Source organism: Sphaerodactylus townsendi, linkage group LG15 (assembly GCF_021028975.2).
Source record: "Sphaerodactylus townsendi isolate TG3544 linkage group LG15, MPM_Stown_v2.3, whole genome shotgun sequence".
Classification (NCBI taxonomy): domain Eukaryota; kingdom Metazoa; phylum Chordata; class Lepidosauria; order Squamata; family Sphaerodactylidae; genus Sphaerodactylus; species Sphaerodactylus townsendi.
Genome location: NC_059439.1, coordinates 8,175,690 through 8,191,888, shown reverse-complemented (window position 1 = coordinate 8,191,888; position 16,199 = coordinate 8,175,690). Strand labels below are relative to the sequence as shown.

Here is a 16,199-nt window from a genome sequence, read left to right as displayed (position 1 = left end):
CTCCAGTTAAAAAGATCAGGTCATAGGTGTGAAAGACTTCTGATTGAGACTTTGGAGTGACACTGCCAGTTGGAGTAGGCAGGACTGGCTGTGATGGACCAGGGATTTGGTTTGTGGGATGTGTGCACAGGAGGAAGTTGCAGTCTAGGGGCAAGAATCTGGCCCATCCAGGAGGGATCTGACCTTCATATCTCAAAACCTAGCAAATTCCAGCTGGCAGATATTGTCTGTCACATTTGAATTCAGCTGCTTCGAGACCCATTCACTGGGAGAAAAGCAGGGTATAAATATTCTAAATAAAATCATATTGGTTCTCATCACTGCAGCAACAGACAGCAAGATTAGAATCCAGGCCTCAAATTCTTTTTCAAAAATGAACTCCCATATCACATACCATCCCATACAGCCAACACTGTGAGCTGGATAGACTGTGAGACCAGGAGACCCACGTGCCAGTCCCCACTTTGCTATGGGAGCTTGCCAGGTGGGTTTGATCCAGTCACACTCTCAGCCTAACCTACCTAACAGGGTTGTTGTGAGGATAAAAAGAGGGGAAAGCAAATGATGTAAGCTGCTCTGGGGCCCCCACTAGAGAAAAAGGCAAGAAACAAATAATTGACAGCATAAAGACCTGTTAAAATGCATCACAAAATGACTGTATTGCCAAAATTGCAGGGCAGAAGCAATACTTTACCCACCCAAGCCTATGCACAGCATATACTATATTCACATGTTAGTACTGTCCACAAAATTGCTAAAACTCCAGGAAAGATGCATGGATTTGACCAGGCTTTTTGGCACAAAGTTTTAGGCTGCTGATGCTGGGACTATCCACCTTGAGGGAAGAAATTTGGGGGGGACAGGGACCATGGGGCAGAGACTTTGATCACTCTAGGGTTTATCACTCTAGCCAGGGTACTTTTAATAAAGAAAACTGGACGATAGCTTTAACATCTGCAAACATTTATTGCATTTATCATTTTGTACTTTATTGCACCTTATTGCATTTATTATTTTGTAATCTGCCTTGAGCCTCAGCAAGAAAGTCAGACTGTAAATGAAACAGGTACCTAAATAAGCAGATGTTTCAACTAAGTCAGTATTTTAAAAGGCAGATGAGCTACTTGAGTTACGCTGGCTACTTTTTAACCGAACTGCTGGGGGATAATAAAAACATCCCTGAATCTTGCAAGGGAAGGGGAGAAGAGCGCCCTGTTTCAGAAAATCATAATCTAATCAGGACAGCCCTAAACAGTCCTCTTCTTTCCCTGCTGAGCAGGGCCTAACAAGCATTCCTAGCTAGATTCTGCTGGTTTTATCTCAAGCCAGACAAACAGAAAAGCAATTTCCCAGCAGGGGTAATTCAGGTGGGCATGTCTTACTTCTGTAGTGATGTACCAGGAGTGCCACAGCTGGAAGAATCCAACTTTGGAGCTCACTTCAGCCATGAACCCTTTGGGAAGGCCACTACCCCAACCCCTTCCTTTCAGTGCCTACATCTGTAATAGGCGGATAAGAATATTGGTCTGCTTTTTACCATAACCTGTATGGATTAGTGAAAGTTGGTTTAAATAAAAACTGGAGGAATAAAATGGTCAAGGCATCTACAGGATCAAACCCCTTCTGGCTGGGGGAGTGAAGCGGGGGGGGGGCTGCACATTTTGAGCATTTGTCCAAAATTGGGGGGTGGTCTCTCTTCCTGTACGCAGCAAAACAGCACCTTTGGGAGAAGAACAGGCTAGAAAGAATTCTGCCCTCATAGTTATATATTGTCCTCTCCCAATGTCTGGTCATGTTCCCCCTTTCAAGGAGGGGTATAAGTCAAGATTCTCCAAGGTTCTCATTTGCTGGCATTCCGGAGGCCCCAGCTCCCAAAGAAAGGGTGAAATGGACCCTATTCTGTTAACATTAAAAGGTTTAGAGAAAAGGTTAAGGATGTTAAAAAAGTGTGCTGGTTCTTGTGCCCCTCTTTGCTTTAACCTCTATAGAAAAGGATATTAGAAGAGGAGATAAAAGTATCTTCTTGTTTAATTTTTTTAAAAAACCTGGCTAATCCAAAGCAGTTGCTTGCAACATGTCCCAAGTTGCATTTTGGAGACACAATTTCCCATCCACTCATGGCAGACAGCTTTCTAGAAGAAAGTTTTCAAAGTTCTACTGTGCTCTCTCTCTCTTTCTCTCTGACGTTTTGGTGGGGTTACCACACTGGTGGGGCCGATCTATGGACGCATGTCATCCATCAGCACTACTCCCCAGCCGAGGGTGGGGGTGCTTTTCCTTTTTCTCTTTCGCTCTCCCTCAACCCCCCTGTTCTTTGCAGAAGAAACTACTGTTTCGAAACCAACAGTCTTCTCCTACCTACCCCCTCGTCTGGGAAAAGCGGGGCGGGGGTGGGGGGGAGTTTGAGGAAAAATTGGAACAGAGGTAGAAGGGTACGTAACTCAGTCCAAATCGCAGACTGATTAACAACCCACACGCTCTAGGAAGGGTCTGGGAGAGCCATCAAGGAGGGGGTTAAGGCAAACAATGAGATTTACTCGGTCAGAGAGAAAAAACGATTGGGGGAAGGGGGTGTGGTGGGGAGGGGAGGGAAGAGAGGATTTTTGGACAGAAATATCTGAGGCTTCAATAGCTGCGTCCAGGAAAAAGTGGGAACAATAGTTGTTTTTTTTAATCTAGTGTTTTGTAAAAGAATAACAGAAAAAAGCCTGGAGAATCTGTACCCCAAACCCAGTCCATTACCTTGCAATCACCCCCTGTAACCTCCACACTCACACAAACAGGCTGTTCACATATGTATATATAGAAAGATTAAAGGCTTGGTGTACTATTTAGTTAATTGGATTTCATCAAAGACCTTATCAAGAGCTGGGAACTGCTCACCAGGCTAGGGTGTTGGGGGGGCGGGGGGGGGGAGTGTTGTTCTGTAGAGCTGGATTTTCCTGGGTATGCTCCCCGAACTAGATCAAATTTACAAAATAAAAACAACACAGGTAACCCCCTTCCCAACCATCAGTCAGAAACTGTGTTTTAACATCCAAGAGAAAAAGAAATAGGCCAAGGAACAGCAAACCTCATCAGGGAAGGGGGGGGGGGTATGCAGAAAGCAAACACTGATATGAAACAAAGCTAAGTTAGACATCATGTTTGCAACAAGACACAAAATATTCTGGAATGGTGATTTGCAGAGGAGCCTCCAAACTTAAGAGGATTTTTCATGTTGTGGTTTGAACAGTCTGGACTACATTAAAAAAAAAAACCTCAATACCTCTCCTACTTTCGAACAGAAAAATCACATGCAAAATCTCCCCACTGCAGAATTATAACAGCTTCACCAACTTCTTCCCATTAACAGGAAAGCCAATGGTGAAAATTCTCACCAAGAACCTGAAAGCATTCAGAAAACCGAATGGCGGGGAAAATCCTCCCTGCCTTGAAAAGACAGAGTTCCCTCCAAAGGGGGTCTCAACATCTGAACAACCACACACAAAACGTCCACCCTGGTGCGAGAAGCAAAGCAGTCCCAGCCCTTGATCTTTACACCCCCAACTCCTACATTTCATTTATTTATTTAAAACCAATCACTGCAACAGAAGAACATCAAGCAAAGAGGGCTGTCTAAGTGGGAGACCCCACACTAACAACACTGCCACCCCGCCACAGTACAGCGGCTGATCTTTCTTAATAAGGTCACATCAAAAGCTGGCGATAGGGGAAGAGGGTCTCACCCCCACCTGGGTCGGGCCCAAGTGGAATCTCATTATACGTACAGTGGTTGGAATTGTTCCAGTGCTGGTTACGGAGAGGGGTCCCATACGGGTTGGGGTTCCCGGGTCCTTTGTCCTGAATCAAGCATGCACGGTTCTGGTTGTAAAAATCCATCATGAAGAAGGGGTTCGGGCTGCCGTTTAAACCAGCTACATCCACACTTTCGTACATCTTCTCCAGGCAGAACAAGAGGGAAAAAGATGGGGGGGGGGGGAGTGTGTGGGGAGGTTGAAGGAGGATTGAAGAGCAAAATCCTACAGTAGCTGTGAATCCAGAGGGACCAAGGAAGGTTCGGCTAGTTGTTTTCTGTTTTCTGGTTTTTCTCAATCCCTAGTGGGGAGGTATTTAGGGAATCCAGAAGCCGCTGGGGAATCTGCCAAGCAGGCCGAGTCGGCCACCAATGTTTTTGTGTAAAGTTTTGAAAAAAACAAACCCAAAAGACAATATTAAAGTCTTCGATTTCTTCGGTCTTCTATTCCAGGCAGATCTCTGGGGAAACATGCTGGCCAATCCTGGGCTGAGACGCTTCTCCCATTTCAAAATATATTTATAAATCCAAAAAAAGAAAGAAAAAAAAGAAATTACTTAGAAAAATAAAATGCAAGCCGCTCAATCTTCCCACGAGCAGAATTATTAGAGGGTTCCCTAACGATGGACAACATTTTGATCACATTTCCGTCTTCTGTTCAATTCCAGAACTCTCCTTCTTCCTCCCAGGCAAGGAGAGAGAAACAGAAATATTCTTTCGCAGCAATTCCCCCCAGGAAAAAAAAATCAAAGTTTCACAGGGGGAGGGGGGGGGGAAAGTAAGGCTTCCTGCTTGAATTCAAATGCTTTTCCTGTTTGGCAAATGGCTGGAAACGCAGAGGAACAATGTTCATGAGTTCTTATATGTACATTTGTTAAAAAGCAGAACAAAAGCCATGCCTCTGACCGCAGAGAGAGGAAAAAGAGGGAGAAGAGGAATGAAACATACATATGTCAGATTCTCAGAGCTGGGGAAGAAGCCAAGGGCCTGGAACCTCTGAGTCTCCTTGGATGCAGAAGGATCTCTCTCCAGCTGCCTCGGTGCTCCGCTCCATGGGAAGAGAGTGCGCTTGTGGATGTGTGCGCCGGGGTGTGCACATGGGGGTGTGTGTGTGTGTGTGTGATTACAGGGCTGATAGATTAAAGGCAGCACAAAAATCTTTCCTGACACGAAAAGTCAGCTCTCCACGGACTTAACTCTTTCCTTACCTGCCGCGGTTTGGGTCTTGCGCAGCAGCAACTGCGGAAGCGCATAGGAGGCCCGGGAGGGCGGGGAGAGAGGGAGAGAAATTAATGAATGAATGAATGGAAGGAAGGAAGGAAGGAAGGAAGGGGAGGAGGAGGAGCAGGAGGAGGACTGGGGAAAGGGAGGGGGAGAGAACACCTCTCTCACAGCTGCCTCCCACTACAAAGCGGCAGCCGCTGCGCCATCATCCCAAGCTTCCTCCACCGGGCAAGGGGAGCGTGCTGGAGGGGTGCCCACCTACGCACTGGTCCCTTTCTCTGCTGCAAGGACCCGGCCAGGGTGTCCCCTCTTGCCTGCATCACCCCTCTGCGAAAGGGAGGCTTCCCCTGCTCCTCCGGCCGCCCCTCATTTGCGTAATGTTATGCAGCTGAACTCCGCCTGAACCCTCCTCGCAAAAAAGCTTCACCTCCAAATGACCCACTCACAGGCCTTCTCCTTGCCAGTGACATCACAGGGGCGCTCCCCTCCTCTTCCTCCTCCTCCCCCCCTCGCCTGCCAAGGGCTGCCACCGGCTGCCGCCACCATGGACCCATCGGCCAAGCCAGGCAGGGATGCCCAGGGGATGCCCCCCACCCCCGCCCCCAGAAGCCAGGCCGGCAAGGAAGGAGAGAGAGATGCCCCTCCGAGCACAGGCGGGCTGGAAAGAAAGCGGCGATCAAAAGCAGGGAAGCAATAAAAGAAAACACAATAAAAGAAAACGGGGGGGGGGGGGCACATGCACACACACTCACTCCAAAGGGCACAGGTTGTAACGCTGGCTGAAACACTGCACCTGCTAGCTTTTTTTTTTTTTTGAATTATTTTTTTCCGTCAACTCATAGCTGACTTATGGCAACTCTGTAGGGTTTTCAAGGCAAGAGACTTTCGGAGGTAGTTTGCCACGGCCTGTTTCCTTGGAGGTCTCCCATCCAAATTCTACCCAGGGTCAGGATTCTGACAATGGGGCTTCCTTGACATGGGAATTTGTACCTGGTGGGGATCTGAATGTGGTTTTCCCAGGTCTGAGTCCAATACTTTACTGCTATACCACACTGGTCTCGATCATGGGTAGGAGGAACTAGAAAATGTGGGAGAGGGCAGATCAGATGTATGAAATATTTCTAATATTAAAATCTGTGGGGCACTTGGGGCTTGCAAAAGATGTGCGCATAGGTCAAGAGTATCGGACGTATATGGGAGACGTGGGTTTGAAGGCCCACTTGTGCCTCGCTGGATGATCTCGACCAGTCACATTCTCTCAGCCTAACCTACCTCACAAAGATGTTGTGAAGATAAAATTAAGGAGAGGAGAACAACATAAGCTTCTTTGGATCTCCACTGAGGAGAAAGGCAGGGTATAAACGAAGTAAATAAAAAATACCCGGCCAACTAACATTCGAAACGCAAAATGCAAACTATCGAGCCACATGTAATTCCTCATTAGGTTTATGTTTGAAAAGATAAGAGTGTTACTCAGCTCTCTCCTGTATTACATATAGGAATTGTATGTTTATTGTTTACTCATTGCTGTGTTGTTTTATTTCTTATATATTACTACTGATGTTTGTTGTTTATAATGCTACGTTATGTTTATTGTTGCTCATAATGCTGTTTTATAACGCTGTGTTATTGTTGTTGCTGCTTGATATTTGATTGCTGTTGCTACATTTATCGACGCTGTATTTTGTTGTATCATGATTGCTGATGTTTTTGATATTTGAAATATTGTTTATTGCTGTTGCTACTTGATATTATGATTATTACTGTTATGTTTACTGATGCTATATTATGTTGTACACCACCTTCAGCCTTTTGGGGGAGGGCAGTGTATACATTAAATTACCAAATTACCAATGATGCAGTGTTTATAGCATGATTTGGGTGCATTCAAACCACTTAATGTAAGACATAAATGTCTGTGATCCTAAAACTGTCCTTTGAAACAAATCACTACTATCAGCCCAAGAGAAGAGACAATGTTTGCCTCAGGCCAACTAGTGGATTCACAGTTGTCCAAAGATGAAAACTGGGGACTTCTTAGTTATTCTGCTATTAGAGTTCAAAAAGGAAAATCAAGGAAGAGAAACTGACAAAGGGGAAATCCAAAGATCTGCTTGCTAGAAGGCAAAGTACAAAACACACAGAACCAAGTACCGCCTGCAGAATCCTAGTTCTCATTGAAAAGAAAAGTTTCTAGTCCTCACAGCTCTGGAGGAAGCTGCTGAGACAGATTTGCTACGAACACACTCAGGGCAGATTCCAGAACAGTTTTCTGCCTCAACAGAGCAACATCCTAATGGAGGAACACGCGCAACAAATGTTATAGCGGATTTTTAATAGGCAGGGCCCGCATGTTCCCAGCACTTTCATACAAAGGCAGAATTGGATACTGGTCCCAAAAGTCAGCATTCAAACAGTCTCTGATCTCAGGGGGCCTGAATGCCCCTAGCCCCTCTCTTATGGATAACTAAAGTGCAATACAATAATGTAAGGTAAATAAATATATAATGTGTTCAATTTGCCCAATTTAGACTACTTTCAACTTTTTTTTTTTTTTGGTACAGCTGTATATAATCCACCAGGAATTTTGCAGCAAAAAAATCCACAAGCAGCACCAGGCAGGGATCTCCCCCTCCCCACAAGATCACTCCTGCAAAAACAATTACATTGCATTCCAATGACATAACGTGTTTTCATATATATTCTTGCCTAGAATTGAATGCTAGAAACTCAGGCGGTTTGGCTTCTGAAATTGAAGGGCTCTTTACTTTGTGGAGGGACCCAGGGATCCCCTGGAATTACAGCTCATGTCCAGGATATAAAAATCAGTTCCCCTGGCAAAAATGGATGCTTTGGGGGTGGGTGGGCTCTGTGGCCATGTACCCCACTGAGGCCCCTGTCTCCCCAGGCTCCATCCCCAAATCTCCAGGAATTTCTCAACCTGGGAACCCTCCCCCTCCCCAATTCCCCTCTGGTAACTTTGAAACCTTAACCTACCATAATTTTAGTCCTTCAGACTTCAAGGGTGATTTCACAGAATCCCTGGTTGACAACTGCCCCAAAGGTCATCAAATGCAAGCCTTCCTGCATTTACTTTTTGCAAGATATAGTTGACGCATTTCATCCGCATAACTCAGGGCACAGTGTGAAAGAAGGGTGTAGGGTTCAACAATACCAAAGAAAGCAAACAATCCAGATGACTGAAGGTAGTGGGCCACACCTCATGCGACAGAGAGCAGCGATCTCTCCCTTCCCCCTAAAAACATGGGCCCTCTCTGGAAACTTTAGCAAGTTTATTACCTGATTTGACCCGGGGGCAATTAGTTTCTAATAGGAAACACCATCAAGTCTCAAGCAAGAATTGTAACATATACCAATGAAGCACGCATGGAAGTATCCATCTTAGGGGTGTCCAACTCTGACGCCCCAGATGTTCATGGACTACAATTCCCATCAGCCCCTGCCAGCATGGCCAATTGGCCATGCTGGCAGGGGCTGATGGGAATCGTAGTCCATAAACATCTGGGGCGTCAGAGTTGGACACCTTTGATTTAAGTCCTAAGATTTGAAAATTCAGTCATTCTTCCATAACCCCATAACCTAGTGTGCAAAATACACACTGGTACAAATACGACACATCTGCAGAATTCTGGCTTTCTAGCAAGAGAATCTGAGTAATATTGTCAAAGGCTTTGAGGACCAGAATGAACTGGCTGTTGTGGCCGTGATCTGATAGTTTTTGCTCCTAACGTCTTGTCCACATCTCTGGCCGGCATCTTCAGAGGCATGTCACAACGAGATGTGTTTCTCTGCATGGCACAGTGTGCAGTGGAGGCACATTGTGCCACGGAGAGAAACACACCTTGCTGTGACATGCCTATGAAGATGCCGGCCAGAGATGCGGGTGAAATGTAAAGAGCTAAAACTACCACACAGGGCCAGGCAGCCAGAAAAACCACAACAGCCAGAATCGGAGTTCTTATACATGTATATGTGAACAAACAAACCCACCTTATATGGAGCATATAATCGGTCAATCAAGGTCAACCTGTCTACTTTGACTGGTAAGCGTTCTTCAAGATTTCACATCACTTATTATCCAAAATCCTTCGACAGAGACATGCTAGGATTTGAACCCAGGGCCCTCTGCATTCAATGCAGGTGCTTTACTACTGAGCAGCAACCTCACCAAGAGACTCCCTTGCATAAATTACACACAAGCACATAGGCCTGTATCGGTCTTTTTCTTTCTGTGCCTAAAGGGGAAGGGGTGAAGGCAAGGAATTGAGTGGTCCAGCATGGTTCTGATGAAGCAGTGAGAAAGGGAGGGAGAACTGCCCCGGGGAATGAACTGTCCCCATGCCCCCTCCCACCCCCAACAAGTCCTGCCCTTCCCGCAAAAGGCCTCCTCCCCGGATGTCCCCATTGCAGCTAAACCTCTGTGATGAAGCAAACCCAGGAGTCGCTCGTAGCTGAAACGATGATTGAGATATTGAGAATTTAATTTTTTTTATTGTTTACTGAATTGTAATAATAATCAAAAATACAAATTAAACATAATGAAATATCAAAACAAATATATCTGGTACAATAGATTTAAAATATCTCCCCTATTTGGGAGCTTCGTAAAGAAAATCTTGGTTATACGTAAGACTTCTCTTTCCAAATTTTAATGGAGGTTCACATAACTTTGCTTAAGTAGAAGGACTCTTACCCTGGATACATTCCAGGTGATTTATATCACTTATTCGTTAGATAATATTAGAACCTATATATGTAACACTCTATCGGACTATATTGTGGTTTAAACAAAAAAAAAACCCTCCTCTAATGGTTTTAAAAGTCAGGGCACAACCCACAAAACGGGAACAGACAGAAATGCCCCTGAGCATGTGCAAAGTGTTTTTCTCTTACCATCAACAACACAAAATGACAATCCTTGCCAAGTGCAGGCAAACCTGATTCCTCATCCCGTAACTTCTCTAGAAATTAAAGAGTGTGGGTGAGGCACTCGCCTGTCCTGTCCTGTCTAAAATCAGAAATTCACACCAAGAGGCAAAAGAGAAAGGACAGAAATAACACTTCCCGATCTCTTTCAAAGGACATCTAAAGTGGAGAAGGGGACCCAGAAAATAAAACTCTCTGCTCAGCATCTGATAAGAGACCTCCTTCGGGTCTTTTGTCAAGCAGTGCTTGATACAGAGTGGAAATGCTTTTATAACGCACAGACATGCACTATCTTTCAACCCCTCAAGGTCTGAGATCTCTGGCATAAGGGAGGGAGGGGATCATAAAGAAGTGCATTCTCCACCAGCCCCAATCTCCTTTCAAGAGAGAAGTGCCGGGTGTGAGATATACAACCTGACAATGGGGACAAGGCTTGTTAATGGCGAGGGCTGTTTAGAAACAGACAGAGAGGGGGCTCTTTGAGGGCTATCTTCTCTCAATCTCCCTCAGGGACAGGACAATGCCATTCTGGTAAAACAGTAACAGGTAAATAAACAGAGAACAATTCAAGTCTTTGAAAGTCCTGGCATTATTTCCATCCTCTCTTCAAATCTTTAAAAAGGTGGTAAGGTCAGAGATCAACCGCCCTCTTCAATCTGCATTCTCTCTGCCCCCATGAAATCAAGCAAAACTCTTCTCAGTACTGTGGAAGGCTTTCACAGCTGGACATTGTGGGTTTTCCGGGTTGTATGGCTATGTTCCAGTAGCATTTTCTCCTGACATTTTGCCTGCAGCTGTGGCAGCCACAGATGCAGGCAAAACGTCAGAAGAAAATGCTACTGGAACCCGGCCATACAACCCGGAAAACCCACAACACCCTAAAAACCTTCTCTTTTTTCCAGCTCTCAAATTTTGCTCTTGGATTTTAACAGCCTACTCACGCATACCTTAATACAAGAACACAGCTTTTCCTTCAAAAGAGTCCAGGTGGTTCCAGGGGACTCTGGATGCAAAAGAAATCATTTATTTTAGATCGGAGAATCAACTGGTGTTCACAGGGGGACAGTCTTTTCCTGTTAAATAAGCTCATTTATAAGTGCTTTAATGTCTTTTTCTATTTAGGAGTTAACTGAAAGAACAATAGAAATACAAGATCCTTCAAAACAAAACACTTATCTTGTTTTTAAACGGTTGCTTGTGAACAAAGAAATCTGAAACACAAATTCAACACACTAATCTCGCAACTTCTACTAAAACCCTGTATGAAGAAAAGACAGACTAATAAAACTGATCCCATTAATCAAATTAATGATAATCACATGAGGTTCTACAATGCAATTTGGAAATCTATTATACCAGTATATTAAAAAAAGGTTTTTGTCAGCTGTAAAAAAGTCGTTACTTTAAACCCTTAATGGCAACAATTAAATATATCCATTTGTTCATTTCCACCAGAAATTCTGTTGAGCCACGGACTAATTGGTAGTTCTATACATATACCACATTCATGAGTGTGGAGTTGTTTTTACAGAAGCAAGCACCGTTCTTTTGTTATTCAAAAGCATGAATGCTGTTTTTGCATTCTTGGGCCTAATAAAATGTATGACAAGTCTTTTGTTTGGGGGTGGCTCTTTGAAACAGCATAGCCAGTTCCAACCACCCTCTACTCCTTTACAATTTATGTCAACAGGAGGAGAAGGGGGCCTTCTCCAGCCCCACCCAGGACAACTCTGTCCCTTACAGGAAAAAAGGCCAAGCCCTCTTTAAAAACAAATATTCTCTTCTAAGAATTCACTGACTGCAATCTTTTTCGGGAGTGGGAATTCAGAAGTAAAGCTAAATGGAACCTCCATATCTAGAGGAAGGCAGATTCCGCATGGGTCAAACACAGTGGTGTGAAAAAGGCATGAAAATAGTGTAAATGGTTTAAAATGGTGTAAAAGGGTTTGCACCATTTTCACACTGTTTTCACACAGCTGTTTTCGGCCCACATGGAATCTGCTGGTTTTGAGAACTAGTGTACCTTCAGGGGAAGGCCTTGACCTCGGGGCAGCCAAATCCACAGTGGAGGCGGCAGGCCGGGGACCAATCCCAAAGAGGAGTGGCAACAAGCGACAGCCTCCCCATCACCGAGAGGCCTCAATGGGCCACAATTTACAGCAGCCAAAAGACTGGCTTAAGTCGGATTGCTGCCTGCTGGCACAACACCAGCCAAGGCCAGGAGGGAGTTGACGCCTCTGCCCCTCTCCACTATGTTGGCAGCAGCGGTGCAGGGACGCTGACACAACATCCTACCACTGTGGAAGGGTGCCAGCCGCACGGCAGTGGTTTTGCCCATTCACCAAGGTAAGTGCCCCGGAGAGCGTGAATCTACCAGTGCAGGTGCCCTGCTGCTCCCATAGGCGGATTCTACCCCCTCCGCCTTTGGATGGGGCTCCAAGTCTTCTTGGTTGGTCACTATACCAGTGTTGACAATCCAGCAGGACCAGCTTTTATGTTAAGGTGCTTAGCCTTAAATAATCTTGACAGAAGCTGCTTGCTGAAATGTGTATGAATGAAGCCCGCCAGTTCCTGGGTGCTGTGGTAATGCTAATTTAAAAGGATAAAAAGAACACACACCCATCTGTGTGTGGAGGACTGCAGCCCAGGATTTCCCAGTTTCTCTTGCCAATCCTTCAAAAAGGAGAGGATCCTGCTTCCCAGCAAGGATTTAAAAATACTAAAGTTGGGTTGAATGGCATTTATTTCAAATATGCCTCCCGCCCCTCAAAAGCTCATAGTTTATATGTGCATGTGTGCGCCTGCTCAAGAGAAAGAGCTCAGTGGGACCTGTTTAAATAATAATAGAAAGTCAGAGGCTCTGCTTAGCCAGCAGCTTTTTAAACAAAAGGGTCTGTACTTCCTGTAGGGAACATGACAAATGCCCTGTTTGGACTCATTTAGCAAAAGACTGTGATGAAAACAGGGAGAGTGAGAGCGAGAGCAAAGAAAGAAAGAAAGAAAGAAAGAAAGAAAGAAAGAAAGAAAGAAAGAAAGAAAGAAAGAAAGAAAGAAAGAAAGAAAGAGGAGAGAGAAAGAAGAGAGAGAGAAAGAAGAGAGAGAGAAAGAAGAAGGAAGAGAGGAAGAAAAAGAAAGAAAGAAAGAAAGAAAGAAAGAAAGAGGAGAGAGAAAGAAGAAGAAGAAGAAGAAGAAGAAGAGAAAGAAGAACAGAAAGAAAGAAGAAAAGAAAGAAGAAGAAAGAAAGAAAGAAAGAAAGAAAGAAAGAAAGAAAGAAAGAAAGAAAGAAAGAAAGAAAGAAAGAGAGAGGAAGAAAGAAAGAAAGAAGAAAGAAGAAAGAGAAGAAAAGAAAGAAGAAAGGAAAAGAAGAAGAAGAAGAAGAAAGAAAGAAGAGAAGAGAAGAAGAAAGAGAAAGAAGAAGAAGAAGAGAAGAGAAGAAAGAAGAACAGAAAGAAAGAAGAGAAGAAAGAAAGAAAGAAAGAAAGAAAGAAAGAAAGAAAGAAAGAAAGAAAGAAAGAAAGAAAGAAAGAAAGAAAGAAAGAAAGAAAGAAAGAAAGAAAGAAAGAAAGAAAGAAAGAAAGAAAGAAAGAAAGAAAGGATTGATAGATCAGTATGGAAGAATTAAAAGGACAAAGAATGTAATTTAAAAAATAAACAGAGGAAAAAGAAAAAATTAGGCAGAAGAGAGATGTGGAAAAATAGGACAAGAAGTAGTAACAGAACTTACAGAAACAAGAATGAAGCTTATGATAGAGAACAAATGGAAGGAAATTATTTCTAGGCAGGATGGGTGAAAAACATAGCGGGGAGTGGGAGAAATGGAGAGGGGGGAGTATGATAAAAAATTAACTGCTATTTTTGTCATTATGTCCATGGGCACAGTACAGCCCAGGTTGAGCAACTGGGATTTTTATCTGATGGCACTGGATCTCCTCCTTCTCTAACAGCTGGGCTTAAGGAAAGACAAAGGTAACACAAGCCCCCCCCCCCCCTTGACTATCCTACTCCACAGAAGTGGCTATGGGGTGGGATGGAGGGAAAACAGCAAAGAGATGGGGCCAAACCTAAGCTGCTGTCAGACTGGAGCTTCCCATCTATACCAGCAGATTTCAGTCTTGTGTTTTGTTTACTTCATTTCTTGCCGAGACTCTCCTTGCCCAGCCTACTTCTATTTTTTGTGTGCTTGTTTTCACAAGTCCACCCATGTGTTAAATTTGCAAAGCAGGAATGCATATTCAGGGTCTTTCCACACTTTAAAAGGTATAAATAATCTACACAAATAAATGTAGCTTTTTAGTTTACAAAAAAAATATTCAGGGGTTGCATGATAAAATTACATACAGTATGGACAGATTTTTCACCCATAACACCAGACCCAAGAATCGCCCCATGGAACTGATCTATAGTCATGTCCAGAAACGAGCACAGCTTCACAGAGTTTTCATCCTGAAATAGTAGAGTTGCCACCTCCTGGTAGAGAAATACTTGCAGATTTTGAGAATGGAGCCTGAGGAAGGTGGGATTTGGAGGTTAGTTAAATATCTACATGGGCCTTACATGCACATGCACCTTAATGGCTCCCAGTACACCAGTACCTGTATCATTACATACATTCACCAAAGCTTTTATGTGTGAGTCAAAAATATTCAACTTTTATCCCTCAAAAATTGCCCAAATTTGCTCACAAAAAATCCTGAAAACACAATGAGTTAGTCCCAATATCGTGCTCACAATAAAGAGTCACGGCAAATTGCTATAACATAGCACGAGCATATAACATGGGCCACCATTCACCAGTAATGGAATGATTTTGTGGACAACTTCCACTGGCCCATTTCATTACGGGTGAATGGTGGCCTGTGTTGTATGCTCATGTTATGTGTAGCCATTTGGCATGACTGTGAGCCTGATATTGGGACTAATTAATTGTGTTTTCAGGTTGTTTTGTGAACCCATCTTTGGGCAATTTTTTTTAGAGATAAAAGTTGAATACTTTAGACTCACGCATAAAACCTTTGATGAATTTATGTAAAGATACAGGTACTGGTGTACCAGGAATCATTAAAGTGCATGTGCATGTAAGCAGTCGCGTAGCTGCCGTGGGATGCGGGGGGTGCCACACCCCGAACGTGTGCCATTGGGGTCATGGGGGGGGCAGAAAATCACCCCCACATCCTTCCCCCATCTCGCTAGGCCAGGCCTGGCGGAGGTAGCTGTTTGGCGCCCCTGCCTGGTCCCGTCCCACCAGCCAGGCCACACGACCTGGAGCAGCCTGGCGGGGCCGGACTGTGGGATTGGGCGACGGCCCAGCAGCCAGCTAAACTATGGTAAGTGGTGGGGCAGGGGGAGAGGTCCAAGCACCATTTTGCCCTGAGCGCCATCCCCCCTACATCTTTGCATGTAAGGCGCATGTAGATATTTGACAGACTTGTGGGCACCTCCCCCAACCCCATAGTATGGTTGATTCACCCCCTGGAGGCTGACAACCCTATGAAACAGTATAATCATGTCTGCCACCTCATTCTTCTACTTGGTTCAGTCAAATCTCACAGCTCTGTCGCACCGCACGGCAGCCCAACATCATGATGCGCTGGCACAGTTGTCCTTTGGGAAAGCATTCTCTCCCAAATGATTGATTTCCACCCACTGCTCAAAGAGCTCTTCAATATCCTTCAAGAAGGATGTTGACAAGCTGGAACGGGTCCAGAGGAGGGCAACCAAAATGGTAAAAGGTCTGGAATCCATGCCCTATGAGGAGAGATGGCATCCAGTCCTAACCCTGGGAGGAGACCAGCAGACTGCTGAAGAGAGACAGATGGTACATGGGCATCAGGAAGGGGCAGCAGCTCAGCGGCCAGCCTCCCTAAAAGCCCAGTGGTACAGCTCAGTTTTGCAGGCCCTGCAGAACTCCCCAAGGTCCCACAGGGCCTAATAGCTGGAGAAAGAGCGTTCCACCGGGGAGGAGTCAGGGCCATAAAAGCCCTGACCCTGGTGGAGGCTAGCAGCAACATAGAGGGGCGGGGGACCACCAACAAGTTCACCTCCACTGAACGGAGGGATCAAGGCGGGACATATAGGGTAAGGCGGTCTCAAAGGTATGAGGGCCCCATGCCGTGAAGGGCCTTAAAGGTCAATACCAACACCTTGAAGACGATCCAGAATTCCACTGGGAGCCAGTGCAGGTGGCAAAGCACAGGGGTGATATGATCCCTGGCTGAACCGCCCGTAAGAAGGC

The 16,199-nt window shown here is 44.9% G+C and overlaps 1 protein-coding gene across 3 annotated transcripts in view; it reads right to left on the bottom strand.

The window, feature by feature from the left end:
• RARA (retinoic acid receptor alpha) overlaps positions 1-16,199 on the bottom strand; it is a 264,057-nt gene that overhangs the window by 74,113 nt on the left and 173,745 nt on the right. The window contains exon 1 of one of the 3 annotated variants that reach the window (XM_048517015.1): positions 3,771-5,343. The exons of the other annotated variants lie outside the window; for them this stretch is intronic. Within the exon in view, the coding sequence (XP_048372972.1) occupies positions 3,771-3,939 (169 nt within the window). The 5' untranslated portion in view covers positions 3,940-5,343. Of the gene's footprint in view, positions 1-3,770; positions 5,344-16,199 lie in introns of those variants that run through there. 3 annotated transcript variants of the gene reach the window in all.